Source organism: Myotis daubentonii, chromosome 6 (assembly GCF_963259705.1).
Source record: "Myotis daubentonii chromosome 6, mMyoDau2.1, whole genome shotgun sequence".
Taxonomy (NCBI): Eukaryota; Metazoa; Chordata; class Mammalia; order Chiroptera; family Vespertilionidae; genus Myotis; species Myotis daubentonii.
The window spans coordinates 64195710-64221653 of record NC_081845.1 but is presented as its reverse complement, the minus strand read 5'-3'; the positions used below and the strand labels follow the sequence as shown (position 1 = coordinate 64221653).

Sequence of the window (25944 nt, the reverse complement as noted above, 5' to 3'; positions counted from 1 at the left end):
TAGGTCTTTTCCTTATGTTATCCTCTAGGAATTTTATAGTATTGCATTTTACCTTTAAGTCTATGATCCATTTTGAGTTAAATTTTGTAAAGGTTGTAAGGGCTGTGTCTAGATTCATTTTTGTTGCATGTGGATGTCCAGTTGTTTCAGTATCATTTGTCGAAGAGACTGTCTTTACTCCATTGTATTACCTTTGCTGCTTGTCAAAGATCAACTGACTGTATTTAAGGTGGTCTATTTCTGAGCTTCAGTTTAGTGTAGACTATGTCATTTCAAAACAAAGGTGTCTATTTCATTACAAATAAGAACTAATGAGTAGAAGTTTCTTCCCTTAAGTTGAAATATTTCCAAAGCATGATTACATTTCAAAGTTAAATCTTGTGCAAATTAAAGCCATCTCATGTCAATATTTGGCTAAACAAAAAAAGGTCCAGCAGAAATGCTAACCCCAGGTGCTAGGATAACAGTGTAACCTGGGACAGTCCTGGAGAGGGTTCACCATGTCAAAAAGGCCTCTCATGATCCGTTCCTCACCCGTAGGACCCTCTCCCTGCCTGTCTCACCCAGATCTTTGCTTTGCTAGGCTCATGTTCTACTCCTGCATTTCCTGCTACTCTGCCTGGAAACACTTCGTCTCCTTCCTCACCTGGCTAATTTCTCCTTATCCTACAACCCAAGACTGTGGCATCAGTTTCTCTAGGCACTTTCCCTTGATCCTCTGATGTGCTCCCTGCCCTACCTCTATTGCAGCCCTTGTTTAATTGTTTCCCCTTCTTCACCTTTTCAAAACATTTTTAGTCCAATGTCCTGTTACTTAAGACTCCTGCTCTTTGCTTCCTAGGGTGGCAGTTACTGGATAAACTGATCTGTGCTAGGTAGGATTTTGCTGAATTGCTTATCTGCTCCTGAAAACATATTTGATTTTCAATGAGGCAGTGGTTTTCAGCGTGGGTGTGCACACATCAGGGAGTGCGTAAGCCCATTTATAAGGGTGTAGGTAGAACATGTGCTTTTATTGCTATAATTTTACTGAGCAAAACTAAGAAATTAAGGTTTTCTAATATTTAATATTTTGTTTGAGAAAGGCATGTATAAACTTTATAAATCTAAGTTGACATTGGTAGTGTGTACTAAATAGCTTATTTTATTATTATTATTAAATATGTTTTTATTGGTTTTTAGAGAGAGAGGAAGGGAGAGGAATAGAGAGGTAGGAACATCGATGAGAGGCACATCATCGATCGGCTGCCTCTTGCATGTCCCCTACTGGGGATTGATCCTGCAACCTGGGCACATGCCCTGACTGGGAATTGAGCCAGTGACCTCTTGGTTCTGGTTCCTGGGTTGATGCTCAACTGCTGCACCATACCAGCAGGGCCTAAATAGTTTATTGATTGAATGCTCCATCACAGAAATTTGAGGACCACTGTTATAGAGTCACGCAGACATTCCCAGTAGGTAACTCTTCCAGCTTCCTTGCACTATAATGGCTTATATTTATCAAGTGTTAGCTATGTGCCAGGCATTGTTCTATATACTTCACAGACATGGACATACTTATTGCTTAAAACCATGTTATGAGGTTGGTATGATTGTTAGCATCCTCATTTTATAAATGAAAAAACTGACCCTGGAGACTCAGATAACTTGGTCAGGGACGGGGGTAGTATGTGACTGGTTCAGGATAGATTCTAGAGGCCACTTGCTTAACCCTTGTTCCGTATGGGCTGCCTGCCTGTCTGTTCTCATGGGCTAACTAGCACATATGGCCTTCAGGAGGAGAGGGACTGTGTTTGTCTTGTTTGTTGTGGTTCCCTTAATAAATATTTCTTAAGTGAATGAAGGGACTGAGGGTCTGTCACCATCTCTAAATTCATGCCACTTAAATGGGAACTTTGGATAAGTAATTTTTTATTTTTAACACGAAACACTTTTTCCCTTGAAATAAATGGATCTGATGAAAAAAAAAAAAGACATGAGTTGAATTAGCAGTCCTATGTTTAGAAACTTTACATGAAAAAAGTCTGCGTTACTCTAATACTAATGAGCCAGTTATGAGTCCCAGCTCACCACTGACATGACTAATGCCTTCCTTTTCTTGCTTTATCACGAGGGGATGAGAACATAAGAACTAAACCTCAGATTCCTTTTGTAGATTCTCTGAAGTATTGCTCAAATGTGTATATTAAAACAGTACCAGGAGCAGCAGCAACCATGCCAACAGAAATGATAATGGAAAAGGGAAGTAAAACTTACTAATTTTTTTGGGCGGTTCACCCAGTAATAATAGCCTTTTAAGTCTGGCCCAGTTTTCCTTAATTCTTTGGCACAAAGATAAGTAATAATCTCTCAGGTGTTCTGGGCATTAACCACATTGTGTTGTTTTGACCAAATAAGTTTATGATTCCTTCCACATCAAGAATTTTAGGGGAGTCTTGCGAGTTCTGTGTTATATCATCAGATTCAAATTATGACTCTTTTTCCCCCCCTCATTTCCCTTTTAGGCTCTTTCAAGAGACTTACTCTTCCAGCAGTAAGTATCCATTAACATTTTTTGTTTCAGAAATGTGCATTTCATCAGTGAACTAAATACATTAATATTTTGTTGGTTTTTGTATCCAGTTAAATTCCTTGTGAACTTGGCTTGAGTTCAGTTGCACCTTTAGACTATCAGACTATTTAAGAATAATATTCCTTCAGGGAGATTAGTTATTAGGCCTTTCAAACTTGTAGCAGAGATTTTCTTCTTGTAAAATAGAGAACTTCACTGAAGGAAATTGGCCCAGACTAATAGCACAGGAACATGGGCTGGTTTGGTCCTACTCTGCCTTAATGAGCCCTACAGTCTCGAATATGTAATTAACGCTCCATCCCTTAGTCTCCTCATCCTGGAACAGGGCAGAGTCATGCTGAACCTATTGGAGTTTGAGGCAAAAGGAAACATCGGTGATACTGATCCTGTCTTAGTTTAAAATTTTATTTTTGTTCATAACTGAATTATTTGTATTATTTTGGATATGTTAAACTATTTACAATCATGTTATTTATCTTTACTATTGACTTTTTTGGTACCCCCTTAAATTTTATACCTGAGCCAAGTACCTCACTCACCTCACCCTAGACCTGGCCCTGGGAAAGGGGATAAGACACTGTCTTTATTTCATAATGGTGCCGGTAGCCTGGAGGTGAAATCAGATGTCAGAGGGCTGTAACCTTTGATACAGAAGTGCAAAGGGGTTGTTATTTTGTTGAGAGAGTCATAGAATCTGATTAATAAATGTTGTTTGTGAACGAATCCTACTTCCCAGAGTTTTGGTAGAGACTGTCGTCATTATTACTGTGTTTTGTCTTGGAGATTCACACTAATGTGCAGTAAAGCACAGCATCCCATAGGAGGTACGCCTTGGTATACTTTTCTGAGAATAGATGACTAATGACTTTGACCCTGACACATTACATACTTATGTAGGCTCAGCATTACTTGATGAGCTGGGTTCCCCCATTACCTCCTGAAGGTTACTTGTCAAGCACATTCAGAAACCACATTCATTTTGGAGGGCTCCTTGAGGCTTTAGTGCTCCCCAACAGTCTTACAAAAGTTACTTATATTCCATAGCTATAATGTTTCTTAGCTATTTATGCTTGTGTTTTCCTTATGAAGAAATATACTTATTTTCTATTATTAAATAAAGTGGAGGGGAGGGAGAGGATATAGCAGGCAAAAGTCTTGGTGACAATAAAACATTAGATTGTGTTAATGAAACCTAAAACATTAGATGCTGGCCACCAGAGCCTGTGTATGTCACACTGTTGAAAGAGCATTCCAGTGAGAAGACTGAAATAAATTTTGTGTAATAGAATTGTCCTATAGCAGAAAGGAGTGGGATTTAAGTTCAGGAGTCACAGCTTAAAGCACAATAACGTTCTGGTTTCCTCAAAGAAGTCTGCAATTGCATTGACCGGAAGTGCAGAAAGGCTGAAAAGAGAAGGCATTTAGACAGGATAAGGGCACTTGGACTTGTTCCAATAATGCTAGTATAAATTGCACTCATCCGAGCTCTCATTAGCTGGAATTTGGCTACTATTATTCTTTTAAGTCTTAACTATATGAAATACTAAGCCTGACATCCTATATGTGTCTTTAATATAATGCTATTTCTATTGTATGCAGCTATAGCAATATTTATTGAAAGCTTTACTAGAAATTATATTTAGGATTTATCCCTTTTTAGTAAACCAATTTTAAAGACTTAGTCATAACATGTCCGGGAAAATTTGATAATTAGGCAAAAATAGAAGGTTCTGCATTTTTATGAGTTTTCAATTAAAATAGACCCAACTTTCTTTTTTTAAAAAAATATATTTTATTGATTTTTTACAGAGAGGAAGGGGGAGGGATAGAGAGTTAGAAACATCGATGGGAGAGAAACATCGATCAGCTGCCTCTTGCACACCTCCTACGGGGGTTGTGCCCGCAACCAAAGTACATGCCCTTGGCTGGAATCAAACCTGGGACCTTTCAGTCTGCTCTATCCACTGAGCCAAACCGGTTAGGGCATAAAATAGACCCAACTTTCAAAGTGTACTTGCATTCTGATGTTTGTAAATATATTATTTTAAATTAAGGTCTTCATGAATTTTTTGCTGTAAAATATTCATATATTCATATTCATATATTCCTATTCATATTTGGATGCATTAAAACAAATGTGTTTTTAACATCTGGTCACTTATTGTTTTTACTTTTTGATACACTCCAGTTAGCCTTTAATAAGGAGTAAATAAAAAGTTAATGTTTAATACAAAGATTATTTTTTGTACAGAATATGCTAGAAAAAATTTCTTTATTATCTTATTCTCTTTGTTAGTAAAGTTAAATCACATGAGGGAGTGATTTTTAAAATTAGAAATGTTTTTAAAGTTTATGTTAGGTAAAATTACTAATACATTTTTGATAGAGACTATCATCTTTAAAAAATTTTCTCACTGTATCTGGAAAATTATTTGAAATTTCCATTGCCCTTAGTAACTGCTATTACTAATGAACTAAAGTAGGAGAAACACTATCATGTCTCATTTCCATAGACAATTGATCTTTCAGAGAAGGTGAGATGGCTTTAGACAGCCCAGATTAGAATAAGAAATCCATTTATTGTCCATCAAAGACCTTTTTGAGTGTGGCTTCCTTTTGTACCCTGGGCAGAGAGCTGTCTTTTACTTAGAGGGTATATTTACATATACACAAAACAGACCTCGCATAACTGAGAATCAACCGTGCCCAGCTCAGATGCCGATTGCTATTTGATTGATCAAAGCCCCTCGATACTGTATACTCCAGGCTCTTGTCCTGCAGCCAGACAGTGCCCAGTTGTGGGAACTGCATCTCTCTCCAGCCCTGTGCCCTCAACTCAACACAAAGGAGTTCAAAATCTCTGTGGGTAAATAATTGGCTTTTGTGTAAGAGATATGGAGGAACCTCTTGTGAAAGACCCTCTTTCTTACCAATTCTGGGAACCCTTTTTAGTAGGCGTGGCCCTAAGAAGGCAGAAGGCATTTGATCAGCAGAGATTCAGGAGCCTGTATTACCTCTGGGGTTCTCTCCACAGTGGGAAGCAGATTACACCCGTTCCAGATCTGGTGCAGAGAGAAACTTCCATAAAAAGTGTTTAGAACCCAGCATATCTTCTTCAGTCTCCTTCTCAGTATGTCCCTCTACTGTTAACAGTGAAGGGCCAAGTTCTGTGCCTACATTCAGGACCTGTTGTGCCGTCCGGAGCCCACGGGCCACCCCAGCTGTGTGACGATGCTCGGGTCCACGGAGACACCCATGAAGGCCTGCTGATGCGCCACGTGCGTGTTGTCTTCCCTGACTTTCCAGCACTGGGGTCAGCGCCTTGGCTTGGAGGATCCCAAGCAACCTAAATGTTACATACGGGGCAGCGGGGTTTCTAACAGGGGAGAGTTGAGAAAGAAAATTAGGGCAACTGGAAGGAGCAGAAAGACAGTCAGTACCATCCCCTCCTGAGGCCGCATCAGCTCCCTGAAGGAGGGTGGAGGAGGGAACAGAGTAAATAGTTTTGGACACATTCGTGTTTATTCTAATTCTCTAATTCTTTGACCTCCTGTGGTTAATAGGCCTTTTTAGCTTCAGGCCTCTGCATCATTAATCTGATAGAAGTCTTTAATGTACTTTCTGTTCTGGAGCCTCTGTGCCACTAAAAATGATCAAACTAGTCCAAATTATAAAGAGAAATCTCATCAAGTATCTAATTTTTAATACTTCCAAATCTTTTCCATATATAAGCATATGATATAATGGTTCCTGGCATGTGCATTTTCCTGAGTATAGTATTAAGGAATCTGTTTAAAAAAATCTGAGGACTGAAATGTCACTTGAGAAAACAGAATATAAGAATGCAGGTTTCAGGCTAGACTCTCAGCCCCACCAGGGCACACATCTTTGGTTCATCATGATGTATCCTGAGCACTTAGAACATCCTGGAGCTAGAAGGTGCTCAATGAATACTTATTTATTAAAGAAAAGCAGAAAAATCAACACTAGAAGTCATTTGAAGGTGATATTACTGATTCTTTTTCCTAATATTTTATTATGAAATAATTAAATGTACAAAAAAACTTGAAAGAATTTCACATACCCACCAGTTAGAATCTGCCATTCACATTTTATCACATTTGCTTCATCACATGTTTCTCCATCTACCTATCTCTCCATCCATTTATTTATCTTATTTTTAAAATTCATTTCCAAGTATTTTCTCCTTAAATATTTCCTGCTGACCATTTTATTGGTGGTTTGATACATTTCCTTCATATTCTTACCCATATTCCTAGCTTTCTGGTGGCTGCTGTTACTGGAAAATTCCTCTGAGCTTTCTGTGGGTAAAACTGATTTGCACAAAGGAGTCAGAATGTAGTTTTAGAACTTCAGGTTTTTTAATCTGAAAAGGAAAAGTCAGGTGTACTAATCATCTGTGTTGTGTAATCTATTATCCCAAAACTTTGGCGTAATACAACAATACACTCTTACTGCTTCTCACAGTTTCTGTGGGTTAGGAATCTGGGAACCACATGCTCTCACGAAGATGCAGTCAATATGTCACCCAGAGCTGCCGTCATCTGATGGCTTCAGTAGGGCTGGCTCTTCGGCACAGCTGGCAGGTTGGGGGTGGGTGTTGGGGGAGGCCTCAGTTCCATTGCATGTGGGTGTGTTGAGTGTCCTCAGCATCTGTTGTCTGCCTCCTGCCAGAGTGAGGCATCAAAGAGAGAACCAGGCAAAAACCATCATTTTCTTGATGCAGACTCATTCTGTTCTTGAGAAGCAAGCCACTAAATCTGGGGAACTCGGCTCTATCTTTCCAAGGGAGCGGGGAGATTAGAGGCTCTTAAGAGCAGCATAGCTCCTCTTGGGTTGGAATCTCAGCTACTGACCTGGAACGACTTCCTCCACTCCTCCAGGCCTCAGTTTCCTTGTGTGGAAACTTGTATTAGTGAGAGCACCCACCCGAAGGGCTGTTGTGGGGTTAAATGACACAGCATGTGCAAACTGTTCCGGTCTGTTCATGCTGGAAGGGGAGGTTTCTGTTACTAGAAATAGTAAAGGGACTATGACACATACTGCGCAAGGTGTAGGAAGAGAATGTGTAGAACGGAGCTTGAGAGAGGATAGCAAAACCCGAATCTTGTGCAAATGTGCCTTCAGGTGGGGGATGGCATGGGAAGGAATGTTGAAGGATATTAGATTTTCTGCCCCACAGTGACTGTCAGTGAGGGAAAATTTGCACTTGGAATAGGAAATGACAAGGTGACTGGCAGCTGAGAGTGAGCTGTGGGATGTATCTCACATTCCAGGAACCCTGTGATTTAATTGGAGAGCAAAGTACAGGATGTTAAAAAAAGGAAAGCAAATTGTTTAACTTAGGTGCTTAGGAGGAAATGTTTCAACGTTGCAATTACTTTTTCTGGTAAACCTTGCAATTACTTTCGATAATGCTATGTATTTGCGTTTTTTATTCTACTTATAATTAAAAACATTTTTGATGTAAAATAATGAGACCTTGATATGCCTGATCTCTTTTCCCCTAGTTACCTCTGCACAGTGCATATGGGATTTATGAGCTCCGTGTAACTGGACGTGCACAGGATGAGCTTTTATTCTCTAATAGCACACGCTTATCATTTGACGCCAAGAGAATGACGGTCTTCACTCAAACAGACAAAATCCTGTACAAGCCAAAGCAAGAAGTGAAGTTTCGTGTTGTTACACTCCACGCAGATTTTAAACCTTCCAAAGCCCCTGTAAACATTCTAATTAAGGTAAGTGCCAGACAGAAATGAAGGGAGGAGTTCCAGCCATCTTACTGAAGCTCTCTTGTGAGTTTCGTACACATTATCTTAGAATTCCCCATGGACAAGCTTCCCTCCCAACATGGGATACTCTCTCTAGGGGAGCTGGGGTTCCAGTCCTGGCTCCTTCATGGATTTATTCATTTGTTAACCATTTATTGAATTTCTGTCCCAGGTGCTGGGATAGGGCAGTGAACATAACAGATTAGGTTCCTGTTCACATTGAGCTTATATTTCAGTGGGAAGACAGACAATAGAAAAACACATACACACATACACATATAGATAGGTAGATATGTATATATTTGTGTGTGTGTGTGTGTGTGTGTGTGTGTGAGAGAGAGAGAGAGAGAGAGAGAGAGAGAGCGAGAGGGAAAGAGAGAGATTGCTATTATTGGGTTGTAAGGGAAATACTATTTGAGCAGAGGCCTAAAGGAAATAAAAGAATGAGCTCATGCAAACATAGGGAACAGCACATGCATAGGCCCTGAGGTGGGAGCTTGTTAGGAGCTTTGGGGGAACCACATGCTGACAGTGTGCTGGAGCCCAGGGAATGAGGGAACCCGTTTTAGGAGACACAGGTAAGTGGGTTGGAGGAGGGGTCTTACAGGGTCTTGTTGGAGGAGGGGTCTTACAGGGTCTTGTCCATTTATATGCACTTTGCATTTTATTCTGGGTGAAATGAGAATTCACTGGAGAATTCTGAGGAGAGGCATAATGTGATATGACGTAAATCTGAAAAAGATCCGCTCTAAGAATAGCTCTGGTTGTGGGATCTTGAGGAAATTAATTAAGCTCTCTGACCCTCAGTTTCCTTATCTGTAAAATCTACACTAATAAAAGAGAAAAATGCTAATTGGCGTACAACGATACCCTTTTCATTGGCTAATCAGGGCTATATGCAAATGTTAACTGCCAACAAGATGGCGGTTAATTTGCATATGTAGGCACAATGCAGGGAGGTGAAAGGGAAAGCAGGAAGAAGCCCCCTGCCACTGACAGTGATCGGAAACCCAGCCATCGGAAATACAAGCCCCCCAGCCATGATCGGAGAATCAGGCGCCTTTGCCGCCCTGGCCAGTGATAGCAGGAAGTAGGGGTGGAGCCAGCGATGGGAGCTGGGCACGGTCGAAGCTAGCAGTCCCGGGAGCTAGGCGTCCCTTGCCTGGGCCTAAAGCGAAGCCCACGATCGCAGGGCCGCTGCAGCTGCGGGTCCCCGCTGCCCGGGCCGGACGCCTCAGCCAGAGGCGTCCGGCCTGGGCAAGGGGCCGATCCTGCGATTGGAGGGTGATGGGGGTCAATGCCTGAGGGCTCCCAGTATGTGAGAGGGGGCAGGCTGGGCTGAGGGACACTCCCCCCCAGCCCCCACACCCAGTGCACAAATTTCGTGCACCGGGCCCCTAGTGTATAATAATATCTCAGAAGCTTTTTGTGAGATAATTCAAGTAAAGCCTTTAGAACTGTGCCTGGCACATAGTACATGCTCACTAAACGTCAGCTGTTATTATTGTGGGAGCCTCCTTTGGCAGGGAGTCACTGGGCCTTGCTGCTCGAACACTCCGATCATCTGGAGGCAGCGTGGTTAGCAGACTGAGTGTTTTCCTGTGAGAACCAAGTTGAAGACAGTTGAGACCCAACTGGATGTGGTTTCTACATTTAAGCCGAGGAGAATGCTAGACATTAAATCGTAACATGGAAATAAGGCAACCAATTTCCAGTCCCAGTTTGTCTGGGATTCTCTTGATTTTGAAACTGAAAGTCCCTGGTCCCAGGAATCTGTTCAGTCCAGGACATTGGTTACTCTTAATGTTCTGATGAATAACAGAATGGGAGGTAAAGTCAGGCTTTTAGTTCAGTGTCTTCCTATTTTTAGTTTATTTGTTATTAATTGAACAAACAAAAACCAAACAAACAGACGTGTACATAGGACTTGGAGCCACAGTGTGTTTGTAGTAAATACCATTTTGGTTGGCATGGTGCTCAATGCATACTTACTGGATTAAACTTGGATTACTTCAGAGCTGGCGGCTCTGTGTATTTCTGCCCCTGCTGGGTATTGGAGTGTCTATAAAGTAGGTTGTCATAGTGAATAGCATTTCTAAATTCACGTGACTCTCTGAGCAGGGCTTTATGGATTCCATTCATACCATCCTTTATTTATCCACATATACTGAGAACGTACTCTATGCCAGAAACTATGGGTAGAAGTTAATGCCTGCTTGTCTTTGGCTGCTTACATCCAATTTGCCTCCTTCTACCTTAAAGTCAGCATTGCATAAAGTGCCATTAACCTTTGAGCCATTAACCAGAGCTAACCCTGCTCATTCTGGACAGCTCCTTGGTGAATTTTTATAATTTTGCCTCTCTATTCTGCTCTAGCACCTGCCTTTGAAACCTTTGATTTGCAGATTCTCTCTGCTCTTATCTCTAATTTTGAACGTCACCTGCCACATTCAGCTTTTCCAGAAGCAGTTAGAGAGACCTTCCTCTTGCTGCCTCTGGTCCTGAGGGATCCTACTGGCTTGGCTCATGTGTGGCCCTCTTGGTCCTGGGGGTGGGTGGGGGGGTGGGGGGTGGGGGGGTGGTGGAGTTTAGACTAAAATTCCACCTGGAATGCAAAGTATTTGGGAACAGTGAAGGGGAGGTGGCTATACTCTGCTCTCTGCATCCAGGCAGTGAGGCTGAGACCGGAGCTCAAGTCTACTGCCTCCTTCCTTGTAACTGGCAGAGGCCAGGTCATAGCATTGATGCGGATGCCCACACCCTGTACTTCTCCATCTGAAAACAGTCATCTGGGCTGGGCTTCAACAGACAGTGATGCTTTCTACATCGTTCAGTGAGGAATAGTTGAGCTGGTTTCTTGGAAAAATTTCCCAGAAAAAAGTGGGACTTAATTTAACAAGAGCCCCTGACTTGGACAGTTGTATTCCTCTTACACAGCACCACCTGCAGGCTAAATAGAGAAGTGCATCTGATGGCTACCGGCTGACTTTTTTTTTTTTTTTAAATTAATCATTATTGTTGAGATTATTACAGAGTTCCCTCTTTTTTCCCCCACAGCTCCCCTTCACCAGATTCCCAGCCCACCCCAGGGCATCACCACTCTATTGTCTGTGTCCATAGGTAATGCATACATGCATATAAGATCTTCATCTAATCTCTTCTCACACCTCCCACCTCCCCTTCCAGTCTGTTCCATTTCCATGCCCCTGATTCTATTCTATTCACCAGTATATTCTGTTAATCAGATTTTTTTATTCACTTGATTTTTAGATTCAATTGTTGATAGATATGTACTTGTTGCCATTTTGTTGTTCATATTTTTTTTTTACCTTTACTTTTTCTTCTTCCTCTTCCTAAAGAATACCCTTCAGCATTTCATATAATACTGGTTTGATGGTAATGAACTTTTTTTAGCTTTTTCGTGTCTGTGAAGCTGTTTATCTGACCTTCAATTCTAAATGATAGCTTTGCTGAGTAATCTTGGTTGTAGGTTCTTGCTATTCATCACTTTGAATGTTTCTTGCCACTCCCTTTTTCCTGCATAGTTTCTGTTGAGAAATCAGCTGACAGTCGTATGGGCACTCCCTTGCAGGTAACTAACTGCTTTTTTCTTGCTGCTTCTAATATTCTCTCTTTGTCTTTTGCTCTTGGCATTTTAATTATGATGTGTCTTGGTGTGGTCCTCTTTTGGGTTCCTCTTGTTTGGGGTTCTCTGTGCTTCCTGGACTTTTAAGTCTATTTCTCTCATCGGGCAAGTTTTCTGTCATTATTTCTTCAAATAGGTTTTTAATATCTTGCTCTCTCTCTTCTTCTGGCACCCCCATAATTTGGATGTTGGTATGCTTGAAGTTGTCCCAGAGGATCCTTGCACTATCTTCATATTTTTGGATTCTTTTTTCTTTTTGCTCTTCTGGTTGGGTGTTTTTTCTTCTTTGTATTTCAAATCTTTGACTTGACTCTTGGGATCCTCTTGTCTGCTGTTGGATCTTTGTATATTATTCTTTATTTCAGTCAGTGTATGCTTAATTTCTAATTGGTCCTTTTTCAAATCCTTGAGGGTCTCACTAAATTTCTCGGAGGTTTCGAGAAGATTCTTGAGTAACTTTATAACCATGGTTTTGAACTCTATGTCCAGTAGTTTGCTCTCCTCCATTTCTTTCATTTGTGACATGTTTCTTTGTCTCCGCATTTTGGCTGCTTCCCTGTGTTAATAGAGTGGCTTTGTGTGCTAGGTGTCGTATAGGGCCCAGTGGCTCAGCCTCCCTAATTACCTAAGGTGGACACTCTTGGTGCATCTCTTTGTGGGCTGTGTGCACAGTCTTGTTGTAGTTGAGCCTTGATTGTTGTTGGTGTTACTGGGAGGAATTGACTGCAAGGCCAATTGGCTGAGAGGACCAGCTGCGACTACAGTGGGAGAGCTGCTGTGCAGGAGACACCCTTATGGAGCAGGACTTGCTTCAGTGGGGCTTTGGTGCTCACTGAGTCTGCCCCTTGAGAGTGTTGCTTATGGATGTGTAGAATTGTAATCTGGTATGGTCTCACATTAACCACTGGGTACACTGGCTCTAGGGTCTCCAGGGAGATGCAAAGTCAGCCACTGCCTGGGGCCACCCAACAGGAGCTACAGAGAGATCTGCAGATTCCTCCTCTTTGTATTTGGTTTGAAAGTGCCCAGACAAGACCCAGCTGTGAAGCAAGGCGGGCTGGTGCTGGTGCTGGTGCCGGGTCTTGGGCCTTTTATTGATAGTTTTGGGTCTCCTTGACCCAGCTGCAGCTTATTTGACAGATTTTTAGCCTGAGAAAGGACAGGCCATTCATATGCAAAAGCCATTGCCCACAGCTTGGTTGGGGTTGTAAATTGGGTGGGGTGGGGTCTCAGAGAATCACCAGGGCAAACAGAAATGACTGCCAGTCAGCCCTGCAGTAGGGTGGTCCCACCTCTGTCTGGAAGAAAGCTACCCCCGAGTTCCTGCCCCGATGCCAGACAGTCCCGTTTCTCCTCATATGTGTCTGGGTCCCCCAGAGCCTTGACCGACACTGGAACTCAGAGGAAGCTGGAGCTTGTAACTTCAGTTTGTGGTGTTGGCCTTTTAAGAGGAGCAGCTGGGTCTCCAGCAGCCTGTGTGTCACTCAGCCCCAATCTGCACTGGTTTTTACAGCCCCTAGCTCTTACTGCCTGTAGTGACTTCTTTTTCCCAGCTCTGGGGTCCTGGGCTGGGCATCTGGTGTGGGGCTGAGACCCCTTGCTCCTCCTGGCACACCTGGTCATCTCCCTCCTGATTAAAAAAGTGGCACACCTGGGCGCCGGACCAGCCCATTCTGCACCTCCTACCAGTCTCAGTGTGCTTTCTTCTTCACTTCTCTAGTTGTAGGACTTCTACTCAGCCAGCTTTCCAGTGGTTCTGGATGATGGTTGTTCTGTATTTTAGTTGTAATTTTGATGTGGTTGTGTGAGGCAGCGAGTACAGGCATTTGCTTACACCACCATCTTGGTTCTCTCTCCCGGCTGACTTTTTGTGGCCCATCTTGCTCAGCCAAGAATGACTGACCATAGGATGTAGCTATATTGCATGTCACAGAATAGTCAGTGTTGTTGTTTTTTTAAATCACTGGGTTTTATTCATTTTTTTCTGATCCAGTAACAGATCTTTTCAGGAAGGAAAGGGGTTTTAGAGGACTTTCAGCAGCCGGAAAAGCATGTCCAATTCTGCCCTAATTTTGGCCTCTTCCAGCCAATCTGGCCTAATACCATTGCAGTAAGTGCCTTGGACACTGTGGTGGAAGCTGGCACAGCTGGCTTCTACCTTGACCTCTGTTCTTGAAGGAGTTGTTCCTCCTGGCACAGGTGAATGACCTTATGTGGGAAGAGGTGTTGGCATGGGGACACATCCTCACTGTGCCGTGACATTCTGGCCTGGAGCAGCAGTGGTTAAACCAGAACCTCATTCCTGGCCAGGTGAGGGCACCTTGTTTAAGTGATTTGACTTCTCTAATTCCACATGCTGGACAGTCAGTGTGTGCATATTCCAGGACTGCAGGGAGTGGCAGAGATACTCCCTGCAGATACATATTTCAGCCAGGGAGTGCACTGCTCAAGATAGCCTGGCACAGGCAGCTGGCACTGTGCTGTGGGAGCAGCTGACGGAGAGCCAGAGCCATCCAGACGTTACTTAAAGGGCATGAGGGGCGGCGTTTCCAGCTTCTCCTCATGCAGCTGTTCTAGCTGTGACATGGGGCACTGGCTGTGTGGGTCCCAGCAGGAAGTGACACCTTGCAAATGGTGGGTTCTGCTGTGATGCCACCATGCATGGCCTGTTAAAATCCCGATGTGCTGTGCAAAGACTACTGGTGTTTCTGCTTTCTCTATGTCTTCCTGTTGGTGACAGGGGTAGGTCCAACACAGGCTTGAGAAGCCAGAGGGATTATCTCATTCACTCCCAACTTTCCAGATCCTTCATGTGCAAAGTCATCAAAGACTTCAGTTCGGACTTCCTTGTTCGTAGGGCCATGACACCACCTGGGAGAAATGTGCAGCCTCACCAAAGTGACACATCAGCAGAGAACGAACACTCCTTTCCCTATGCTTTCAAGAGCACTGGGAGTTATCGTTATTGCTTGTTTATCTTTGTCAGTCTGACAGAAGAAAAATGGTATCGCATTGTTTTCAGTTGCATTTTTTAGAATTATTAGACAGCACATATTTATTAGCTATTTGTGTTTCTTCCTTTGTTGTTGAGCCTTTAACTCCGTGGTCCTCCCATGCATCGTGCTGGGGCAGGCAGAGGAGAGCCAGCTGCTGGTCACAATGCCCGCCCCGCGAGTTGGCCAAGGACGGTGACCTGCTTCTTCTTGACGGGCTTTTGGTCTTTGGTTTTAACAACTAGTTTCCGGCTCCTCAGTTCTCAGCATTGTGCTTGCTCCTGACTTTCACCTTCTCCCTCACTCGGGGAGAGAGATTTCTTCTGGCTTCTAATATCTCAACCGACCCAGTACCTCTAATCAAAGGACAGGGAATAAGAATAAGGGAAAATGTTTGATCCCTGCTCTCAGGAGTTCACAGTCTAGTCCGGAACAAACAAAACACCCTCCCCTCCCCAGATGACCATTGAATACTTTAAAGAGTAATATGTCTTCAAGAGAGATAAACCCCAGGTTTCCTAGGGGCCTTCCAGGAGGTGGCCATCTCTGCCTGTTGGAGGCAAGACGTGAGCTTATTTCACTTGTTGGACAAGGAAGGGAGGGCATCCCATGCAGCAATTGTAGAGACCGAGATGCATGAGCTTTTGGGGTAAAATGCAAACAAATCTGTAGGCTTGGAGGAAGATGAGTCTAGAAATGGAAAGGGGGTCAGTTTACTAAGCCTCGCATACTCTGCAAAGCAGCGTAGAACTCATTCTGTAGGTAAGCAAAAGCTATAGTTACCTAGTGGCCTAAGAGAATGATCATAGCCACTGTTTATTCACTGCTGATTATATGCCAGGAGTTGTGCCGACTATTTCTGCCACTTAGGCTCAGTCTCAGATTTGTGTTTTGGGATAACACAGTTAGTAGTGGGGAAGATGTAATGGAAGAGAGAGATTATTTGCAATAGTTAGAAAACAAGGACCTGGTGGCTGTATGGGGGATGAAAAGCAGGCAAGTAGGGAGACAGTAAAGAGACAGAGATGACAGGGCTGGGAATGTCAGAGGAATCAGGGATGACTGCTGGTTTGGCTAGATGAATGGTGTGAGAGGGAATTGTTGTCTGGGAGAGTATAGGAATAAAGCAAGTGTTTTTCATACAACCCCTTGGTTACTCTATTATTGAATTAAAAGACAATGGGCTTGAATCATGAATTCCACCATGTAATAGTGCTATAATATTGGACCATGCTAATCTCTTATAGTTGAGTACTTACCTAACATCTCTAGGCATTAGTTTTCTCAACTATATTTTTAGATAATTCTACCCCGAAGGAGAATTTTAGTGATTGAATGGTGTATGAATGGTAATGATCAGGCAGAATGTCTGACACATAGTGGGCGTTTAATACATGGAGCCTGTTATCTGTACAGTGGAATCTTTTAAAACAACAACAACAACAACAACAACACAGGTTTGCTGATGTACATGCTGTAGTGTTTCATGTAGAAGAAACTTGATGCCTGGAATTAAAAGGGTGAGAAGAATCAAGATATTCTCAGGAGAATATAAGCAAAGAAGAAACTTTGATTTGTCTTATTTAGTGGTATAGAGCTGATATCTTTTTCAAAAATGGTATCTGTGCCATATTTTGGAAGAAACAATACATCAGTGCTAATGGGATTGTTCATAAGTAGATAGTGTATGTATGTACACAGGCAGCTTTTATATAGTTAACATGTATGGTTTTCATTGTAGGACCCCAAGTCAAATTTGATCCAACAGTGGTTGTCAGAAAAAAGTGACTTTGGAGTCATTTCCAAAACTTTTCAATTATCTTCCCATCCAATACTTGGTGAATGGTCCATTCAAGTTCAAGTGAATGTGAGTATAAATGTATTTTTAGGGGGAGCATTAAACTTATTTAAATAGGTCAGGTGGGGCAATATATCCAAAGTCATTTACTCAATGAACAGAAAAACATTAATCTGAACATCCAGACAACTTAGGTGGTTTGTTTTTAATTTACTATGTTTTTAAATGGGTTAACTTAATTATAATGTATGAGTTTTAATCATTGTTGTCTTTTTCTATAATGTTTCAAGGTTAAAACATTTCACCTTTTAGTATAAAACTGATTAAATGATGTTTATTTTACTTATTTATTGCATATATCGAGTATTTTAAACCTAAGTAATGAGTACGTAGGTATTATTTAGCAAATTTTATGTCTCAGAATGATGACTCCTATTTTTATTTTTGTTTTAAAACACAGTGACTTTATTATTTATTTTTAATTTTATTATTTTATTTTACTTTATTTTTTTTAAAAAATATAGCTATTTATTTTTTTCTTTTTTTTAAAAAATATATTTTTATTGATGTCAGGAAGGGAGAGGGAAAGAGAGATAGAAACATCAATCATGAGAGAGAATCATTGATTGGCTGCCTCCTGAATGCCCCCACTGTGGATCGAGCCCGCAACCTGGGCATATGCCCTGACCAGGAATTGAACCGGTGACCTCTTGGTTACTGGGGCGATGCTCAACTGCTGAGCTACACCAGGCTGGGCTTTATTATTATGTTAAATCTTTTTTGTTGAAAGTATTACATATGGCCCCTTTCCCACTCATTGACCACCTCCAACCCCCCCCCCCCCCGCCCCTCCCCCCCCCCCCCCCCCCCGCCACCCTCTGCCCCAGGCCTTTTCCACCCTAGCCTCTGTGTCCATGGATTATGCATATATGCACACAAGGCCTTTGGTTGATTATTTCCCACCCACCAACCCTCCCCCGCCTTCCCTCCGAGATTCTGCACTCTGTTCCATGCTTCCATAAAACACAATGACTTTAAACAGCCACATCAATCTTCTGTTCCCTGGTCCTTCTTTCCCCCCAGCTCTCCCACCTGCTTCCTTTATTTGCTGCCAACTCTTGTAGCTCTGGGATCAAACCAGGCAGGGGCATTAGAATACCATCTGTGATTCAGGTGTTCTCCTGTGCATCACCGAGTGATGTTTGAAGATCCATTGAATGTTTCCTCATTTTTTTTCCCTTTGGAATTTATTAACATAAATTTGTGAATAAGACCTTCTGTTGGAACAGGGCTTCTCACTATTGACATTTGGGATAAAAATTCTTTGTTGTGGGCGCTGTCCTGTGCATTGGAGGACATTTAACAGTATCTCTGGCCTCTAACCACTAGATGCCAGTGGTGGTCTCCCCTCTCTCTAAGTTGTGACAATCAAAAATGTCTCCAGACTCCACCAATGTGTCCTGGGGGAGAATGCCCTCCCCTCCTCCATTGAGAACCACTGTATTAGAAGGAATAAGCATTCATTAGCGTTAGACCTGAGGTAAGATAAAAGTACCAAGTACTTAATACATAAAAAAGTAAACAGTTTTTTCTTTTGGTTAACATTTTCTGGAGCCACATCCTAAAAACAGAACTTGTCACCTTAGTTAGCACCTGTTTTCTGAGCACCTGCATAAAGATGAAGAGCACGCTGAGCTTGTGGGGAGGTTGTACCAGGAAAGGGAGACAGGTGGGAAATGAGAATGTGTAGAGGCATGTACAAGGAGTAATGGGCACCTGGAGCAGGGGTGATGGACCCTGGGGGAGTAGACAACTGAACTTGTAGAGAAGGAGGAAAGAGCAGACATTTGTGAGACTTAGGAGAGAGGATTTATGTAGAGGCAGAGAGACTCATGTGTCTGGGATTTGGGAGAGGTTTGGAGTGTATGGAGAATGATGGGGTTCGAGGATTAGGAAGCATATTGTGAGTTTAAGGAGTTAGGTTTTATTCTCAGTTCCCACTTTTTGCTTTCTCTATAAAGTCTTTTGGAATTTGTTTTTGTTTGTTTATCCATCATCCATCCATCCATCCATCCATCCATCCATCCATCCATCCATCCATCCATCCAATTTGTGTTGAGGGCTTATAGTGCTGTGATGAATACAAGGAAGCTAAACATGTGATCTCTGTTTTCAAAGACCATTCCTATGGTGAGAAGAGTAATATGATGAAAGTTATATGACACCGTGGTGACAGAGAAACAGAAGGCAGTAGAACGGTAAGGTGCTGAGTTAGCGAGGTCCATCCTGTGCCTCCAAGGATGGAGTCTCATTGAGACCACCTTGGGATAAAGAGGATTTATTGTAAGGATGAGCACCAGCCTTTTTGGGACCAGGATTCCCTCTGTCTCTTATGGTCTGCTCCATTTTCTTCAAACACTTCTGACAACCCTTAAGGTGTTCTCTGGCCCAAATCTTTCACGGTCACATTGGCTCAGCTAAATAACCACTGTCCTTAAAGCCTTACAAGCAAGCATCTTCATGGGTAGATGGGCTTCCCTGGGCCAGGTGTCCGTCACTGGTCCATTCGGAAAGCACCCAGCGCAATGACCAGGCAGGGAAGTCTCAGGTAAGTGGTGGCCTTTGAGAGATTAATTTGTTCAGTGAATGGTGAACAGAATAAGTGCCAGAGGAGAGGAGAGGATAAAATAGTGGAGAAAGACTTCTAGAAGATATGAGATTGTAGGTGGGAAGATTTATAGGATTCTGGTTTGTGGACTTGACCTATCATATGGCTTAGGTAGGCGGGGGGAAAAAAAGAAAATTTAGGTACTAAAACAATTAAAAACATTTTCAAAATTTGGCCTTTGCTCACCTCTTTAGCCTTCCTCTTCGGTTAAGTGCTACCTTTATCCTTGAACTCCATGCGTTAGACACATATCCCTTAAGTTTCTTAGACTTTCCAGTCTCTCTTATCTCAGAGCCTTTCTGTGCTGTTCCCTGGAACACTGTTTTTTCACGCAACTTGATATTGCCCTCCAGTCATTGTAAATGAATGAACCTCTCTAGACATTTCCATAGTGCTTTGTGCTTGTCTTGGTTCATTCAGGTCCCTTTGAATTGATGGTACATTACAGATTATAGTCTTTGGGGGCTTGTTTATCCCTGTACCCCTGGGACCTAGTGCTTTGAACATAGAAGTCAGTATTTATTAAATAAATATATGAAAGCTTTAGAGTAGTCATATGTCTTGAACTAAATATAATTTTCTCTTTTCCACATTCTATAATCATCCTTATTCATTTGAAGACAGCATGTAGACCAAGTACTCATTATTGGTGATATAATATCCCCCCACCCCCTCCAAATTTTGAGGTATAATTGAAAAATAAGACTGTAGGATATTTAACATGTAATATGTGATTTGTATACATTGTGAAAGGATTTCTCCGCCAGGTTTAATATTAGTGCATACAACTAAGAAAAAATAAGCCCTTTATTAAAAAAGAAAAAAAAGTCTTCAAGAGCCACCAGGGGTCAGTATAATCAAAGAAATGTTATGCGAAGCAAAACCCAACTTAGCCTTTGTCTCTGGTTTTTATCTTCTCTTGGTTTCTGCACAGCATTAAAGCACTGTATATTGCTTATTATTGAACTTCTTTTCTTTTAGCCATTAATAATGGTGGAACTATTTTTATTTAAGCAGTACAACATTATAGCCTCTCTCTTTTTGTTTTCCTAAGGCAGTGACAATTCTTAGTATTAATCTCAGGGAGGGGAAAATACTTTCAGGAGTGTTTTGAAATCACATTTTGTTTCCAGACAAAATATGGAATGATCCTACTATGACTACTGAAGGACAGTTTATTAAAAAATGCAGGACTTGTCTGAGCTTTGATTTGTAGTGATTATGCAGATAATCAGAGTGGCATTCTTAGGTTGGCATTTCTACAATGTAACATTTACACAGTAAGGATGAATGAGTCATTTCATTTACTGATAACCTCTCTAGATTACTTAAATTGCTTTTGACCTTCAAGTATTCCTTTTCACCATTAGGATTTGTAATGATGAATAATTATTTCAGCTAGTAAAATTTTCAGGCTTTTATTTTATTTTTTTAAATTTCCTTTATTATGTAGTCTCTGATGGTAGAGCATAGTAAGTTCTTTATATATTATACCTTCATAGACATGTATTTTTTTAAGATGCTAGTTTAATTAAATTGCAGAACAACTCGATATTATTTTTAAGCCCTCTTAAAATTAGTAAAAATTTAATGAGAACACTGACTTTTTTTGGGTGCTACTTATGCATATACTTAATTTGCATACCTGCATTGAATGTGAATAGTTCTTCGCTGCTTTGGGGATTGTACTTGTTCTTCTACCTCTCCCAGCTCTTTCTTTACAACATTTTTTTTTAATTGATTTCAGAGAGAGGAAGGGAGAGGGAGAGATAGACACATCAATCTATCTTTTTTTTTTTTTTTTGGGGGGGGGTATCTATTTCTTGACTGGTATCCTTGGTTCTTCCAAATAGTTGCAAATGTTTGTCCCCCCGCATTTTAAAATTATGGTAAAATACACATAAGCTTTATTCTCTTAACTATTTTTAAGTGTACAGTTCAATGATATTAAATACATTCGTATTCTTGTGCAACCATCACCACCAACCATCTCCAGAACTCTTTTCGTCTTGCAAAACTGAAACTCTGTACCCATTAAACAATAACTGCCCATTTCTCCTGCCCCCAGCCTCTGGCAACTACCATTCGACTTTCTGTTGCTATGATTTTGACTAGTCTAAGTACCTAATATAGTGGAATCAATCAGTATTTGCCTTTTTGTGACCGACTCATTTCACTTTTCATAATATCATCAAGGTTCATTCATATTGTAGCGTATGTCAGAATTTACTTCCTTTTTAAGACTGAATAATATTCCCTTATCGGTATGTACCAGATTTAGTTGCAAATGTTCTTGCATCTCTGATTTTAAAAAGTGTATTCCAGATTATTAGAAGGCAATTTTAGAGGTTCTTTAAAAGACAGGCTAATGTTGTTGGCAGCAGGGAGGGATCTGGCCACACCAGCCCTCTGTTTGTTCTCTGGACCCATTTTGACGAGTACTGAATATGTGTCCACAGCCAGGCATCTTAATCTCCCTCTATTCCGCTGAGAGGCAGTGCTGGGTAGTGGAAAAGGTACAGAACTGGGGGCAGGTCCTGATTTATTCATTGGACTGCCTAGCTACTCTTAAGGTGAAACTCTAAGCTACTTTACCTCTCCAGGTGAGTAGCTCCGCGAAGCCCCCTGACACTCTAGACTTAATCAGTTCTTGGGGGATAATCTGAATTTTTATAACAGCTTCTCTGGTGAGTCAGATACAGAGCCAGTTTGGGAACCACTGAACTCTAAAGATAATCTTGTGGTCTCATCTCGCTGAAACGGACTGTCGTGTCTCAGTCCTCATCTCACCCTGGAGCCAGTGCGGGGGATGGGGGACAAGAAATAGAAGGTAGAAAACTCCATAGCTCCTAGGCTTGAGAGCCCCCTTTGGGAGCCTGAATTACACACGGTGCGTGTCACATTATGATGTAATTCAGAAGCGGTCTCATTTGGGTGGTTCCTTTGTGTATGGCAGTCATGTCCACTTGAGTTAGTTGTGGAAAGGCTGGGCTGGGGTGCCAGCCGTCAAGACTTTTTTTGGCCTTTCAGAGTGCTCCTTATCGTTCCGGCCTTGCGGCCCGGCCGCGGCCCGGGTCAGGCTGCTTCTGCTGTCAGGCTTGTCTGGAGCCAGTTGTCCTTTGCAGAAGAGCACATCTTTGTTTGGACAGTGCTTGTCCTTGAAGCACTCGACACGTAGCATCTGGTCAGCCCTCCTGGCTCGCGATGACAGCCTAACAGAAAGCATGGAGCAGATTGTGACAGGTCAGAGAACAGTGGCATCCTCTCTGGAATGTGGATGTGGCTTCCAGAACTTTTGTTAGCCTCCGCCTAAAAGACTGCTTTTCTTGGGAAGTACCTCAGGTTCTTCCTTCCATGTGCAGTGAGGAAGGAGGGAGGAATCGGTTGTAGAATTTTATTTCTCAGAGTGTCCGCTGGCAGAGGTCAGTACTTCGTTCTCTGTTCTTCCATGGGTCATGGTACACACCTCTTCTGCAGCACTTATCGATCCGTGTAATTATTTTCCTTTTTTAAAAAAAATTGTGGCAAGATACACATACCATGAAATTTGCCAACTCTAACTTTTTTGTCTAAGCCACCATCATAGTTTCCTGAGATATTTGCAATATCTCTTAATAGATCTTCCTTAAGTTACTCTTTCCCTTTGCAATTTCTCTACACAGCAGCAAACATAATTTAAACACTAACATTGGATCACAGTATTCCTCAGCTTAAAACTCTCCAAAAGCCCGCCCTGGCCGTTGTGATTCAGTTGGTTGGGCATCATCCTGTGCACCAAAAGGTTGCTGGTTTGATTCCCAGTCAAGGCACATACCCAGGTTGAAGGCTTGATCCTCCGTAGGGGGCATGCAGGAGGCAGCCAATCGATGTTTTGCTCTCACATTAGTGTTTCTCTTTCTCTCTCCCTCTCCTTCCTCTTTCTCTAAAAATCAATAAAGAAACAAAATAAAAACAAAACCCAGAAACTCTCCACAGGCTTTCCATTGCCCTCAGGAAAAGATCCAGATGTTTTACTAGGGCCCACACCAGGTCCTGCCTCATCTGAGTCTACCCTTCCAGCCTCATCTTCAGTTTCATAATTCCCCATGAGTTTAATTCACATGAATTCATTTCATTATTATTTTATTTCTATTTATATATTTATGTGTGTGGTTATTTGACAGATATCTTCCTTTCCACTAGATCAAAAGCTCCATGACAGGAAAGTGTATCCCCATCACCTAGTACAATGCCTGGCATGTAGATGCAATAATTCCCTGTTGAAGGGATGGATGAATGCATGCATTTGTTATAGTTGGGTTTCATCCCTGTTAATTCTGATTCAGTAGCTCTGCGGTGGGAACTGGGCATCTCCACTTATTGCACCTACCACAGTTGATCCTGATGTTCACTGTGGGTTGAAATTTCTAGAGAGTTATGTTCCAACTGCAGTTAAAGTGACAGATGTTTAGATTCTAAAGAGGAAAGGAAAGGACAATGTAAATATTAACAAACATTTTCAGTCATTTTTGCACATCTACCCTTTCTCCAAGTTGGTCAGTACACATCTACTGACACTTTTACTAGATGATATTTTCATTGTGATTTCTTGTTAATTTTAAAATTGTTTGCTAATGTTATGGTAAAAATAAAATAGGGTATTATATGATGACTATTCTGTAAGCATTAGGGTTAAGCATGAAAATATTAGTAGGAATCTGAATAAAGCTAAAAATGGGAACTATTGTATGTCAAGTGGAAAGAAACACCAGTCAGCAAACATCTGAAGATAATAAGACACAGATCCTACTTTTAACAAGCTCACAGTTAGGGAAGACTTCGCCTAATTAATTCAAAGAGCATTAGATTGGGAGTTACAAGACCCAGTGTCTGTGCTTTAGTTCAGGGACTATGGACAAATCATTTCAGCCCTGGATCTCAATTTCCCCAGCTGTAAAATAAAGGGCTTGGATCAGAGAACTTGTCAGCCTCTTCATACCTTTAAAATGCCATGCTTTGACTAAATGAAGGTAGAAGACACTGTAGTACTTGAATGGGGACCGTGGGGGGTGGGGGGTGGGGTGGGAGGAGGTGAAATGACAGAGCTTAGTGACAGAGCTGTGGCGTTGGGAGCAGGCACTCGCCTGGGTGGAGGCCTTGTAGAGAGGAGGAGTCCACGAGAAAGAAGAGTTTCTGAGTCAAGCTCTGTAGGGTATTGGATATCAGGCTAAAGTTTTAGATTTCATTTTATAGGCAGTAGGGGGCTCCAAAACTTTTACTGTGCTTTGAGTTTCAATGTTATAAATTTCATATTAGAGGACAAAGAAAACAAAAATGTGCATGAATGAACTTCTTGAATTATAAAAGATATAAAATTTACACTTTTATTTTATTGTTTTCCTCTGATTATAAAAATAAGGCATGCTCAGTGTCAAAACACCCAAACATTATCCAAAAAGAAGAATGACACACTTATGATAAACACCCAAACAAAAGAAGTCACCAATATTTGTTGTCTTATTGATTTTTGTAGGAAGTTTTAGGCAATAGTATGACATGGTTAAAGTAGGAATTTAGGAAGATTATAGCATGTGGGGTGATTAAAGGAGGAGGAACTGAAGTCAGGGAGACAACCAGGAGATTAGTATCCTTGTTTAACAAATGTATGACTACCTTTTATGTTGGATTAGAATAGTACAGTCTGAGGGTGACAGGGGACTGCTGTAGGGGAGCAGCAAAAACCAAAGAGGAATGGATGAATTCAAGAGACACGACACTTTAAAGGAAGAATCATTAGGTTTAGTGACTGATTGGATTGTGATTGGAGAGAAAGGAGGAGGAGTAAAAGGTGTTAAATTAATTACACAAGGAGGCCATTAGACTGAGGTGGCACTAGTGCTATGGTGGCTGAAGTAAGCAAATAAATGCCTCAAGCTAATGATATCAAAATGCAAAAGACAACCAATTACAAACAGCTAACTAGGCTGTAAGGGATAGCCAGTCAATAATTGCCTTACTTTGCTTCCGTATTTTCTCTATAAAAGTCTCTCTGAGTTTGCTGGGTTAGTGCTCCTAACCTCTTCTAGTTTGGCACTGCCTGATTCCAACGGATTTTTGCTTAAGTAAGCTTGTAAAAATTTTTTTTTAACAAAGTTTTTCTTTTAACAAAGGTGTTAAAAGAAACTTAAAGGTGACTCTGTATCTCTAGCCCTAACATGAATGGCTACCCAGTTTGGCGTACTTCATTATTTCTGTGTGACTGTGAGGTTGAACGTATATTACTCAACAGGTACAATAAAATACCACATGACTCTTTGCAATTCTACTCTAATCCTTGAATGAAATGTAGGGCAAATCCCACCATTTTTCTCTGGTTCTTCTTTGGGAATAAATGACCCTGCCATTTTTTATCACATGCCCACACAAACCAGTCTACATTCAGTACCTAATATGTCCATTCAATCAAATTGAGTGCCTCCTTCTCTCAGATTGG

General features: G+C 41.6%; 1 protein-coding gene across 1 annotated transcript in view; it reads left to right on the top strand.

Moving 5' to 3' along the window:
- CD109 (CD109 molecule) overlaps positions 1–25944 on the top strand; it is a 122500-nt gene that overhangs the window by 18348 nt on the left and 78208 nt on the right. The window contains exons 3-5 of the mRNA XM_059701169.1: positions 2505–2533; positions 8104–8334; positions 16748–16873. Coding sequence (XP_059557152.1) covers positions 2505–2533; positions 8104–8334; positions 16748–16873 — 386 coding nt within the window. The remainder of the gene's footprint in view (positions 1–2504; positions 2534–8103; positions 8335–16747; positions 16874–25944) is intronic.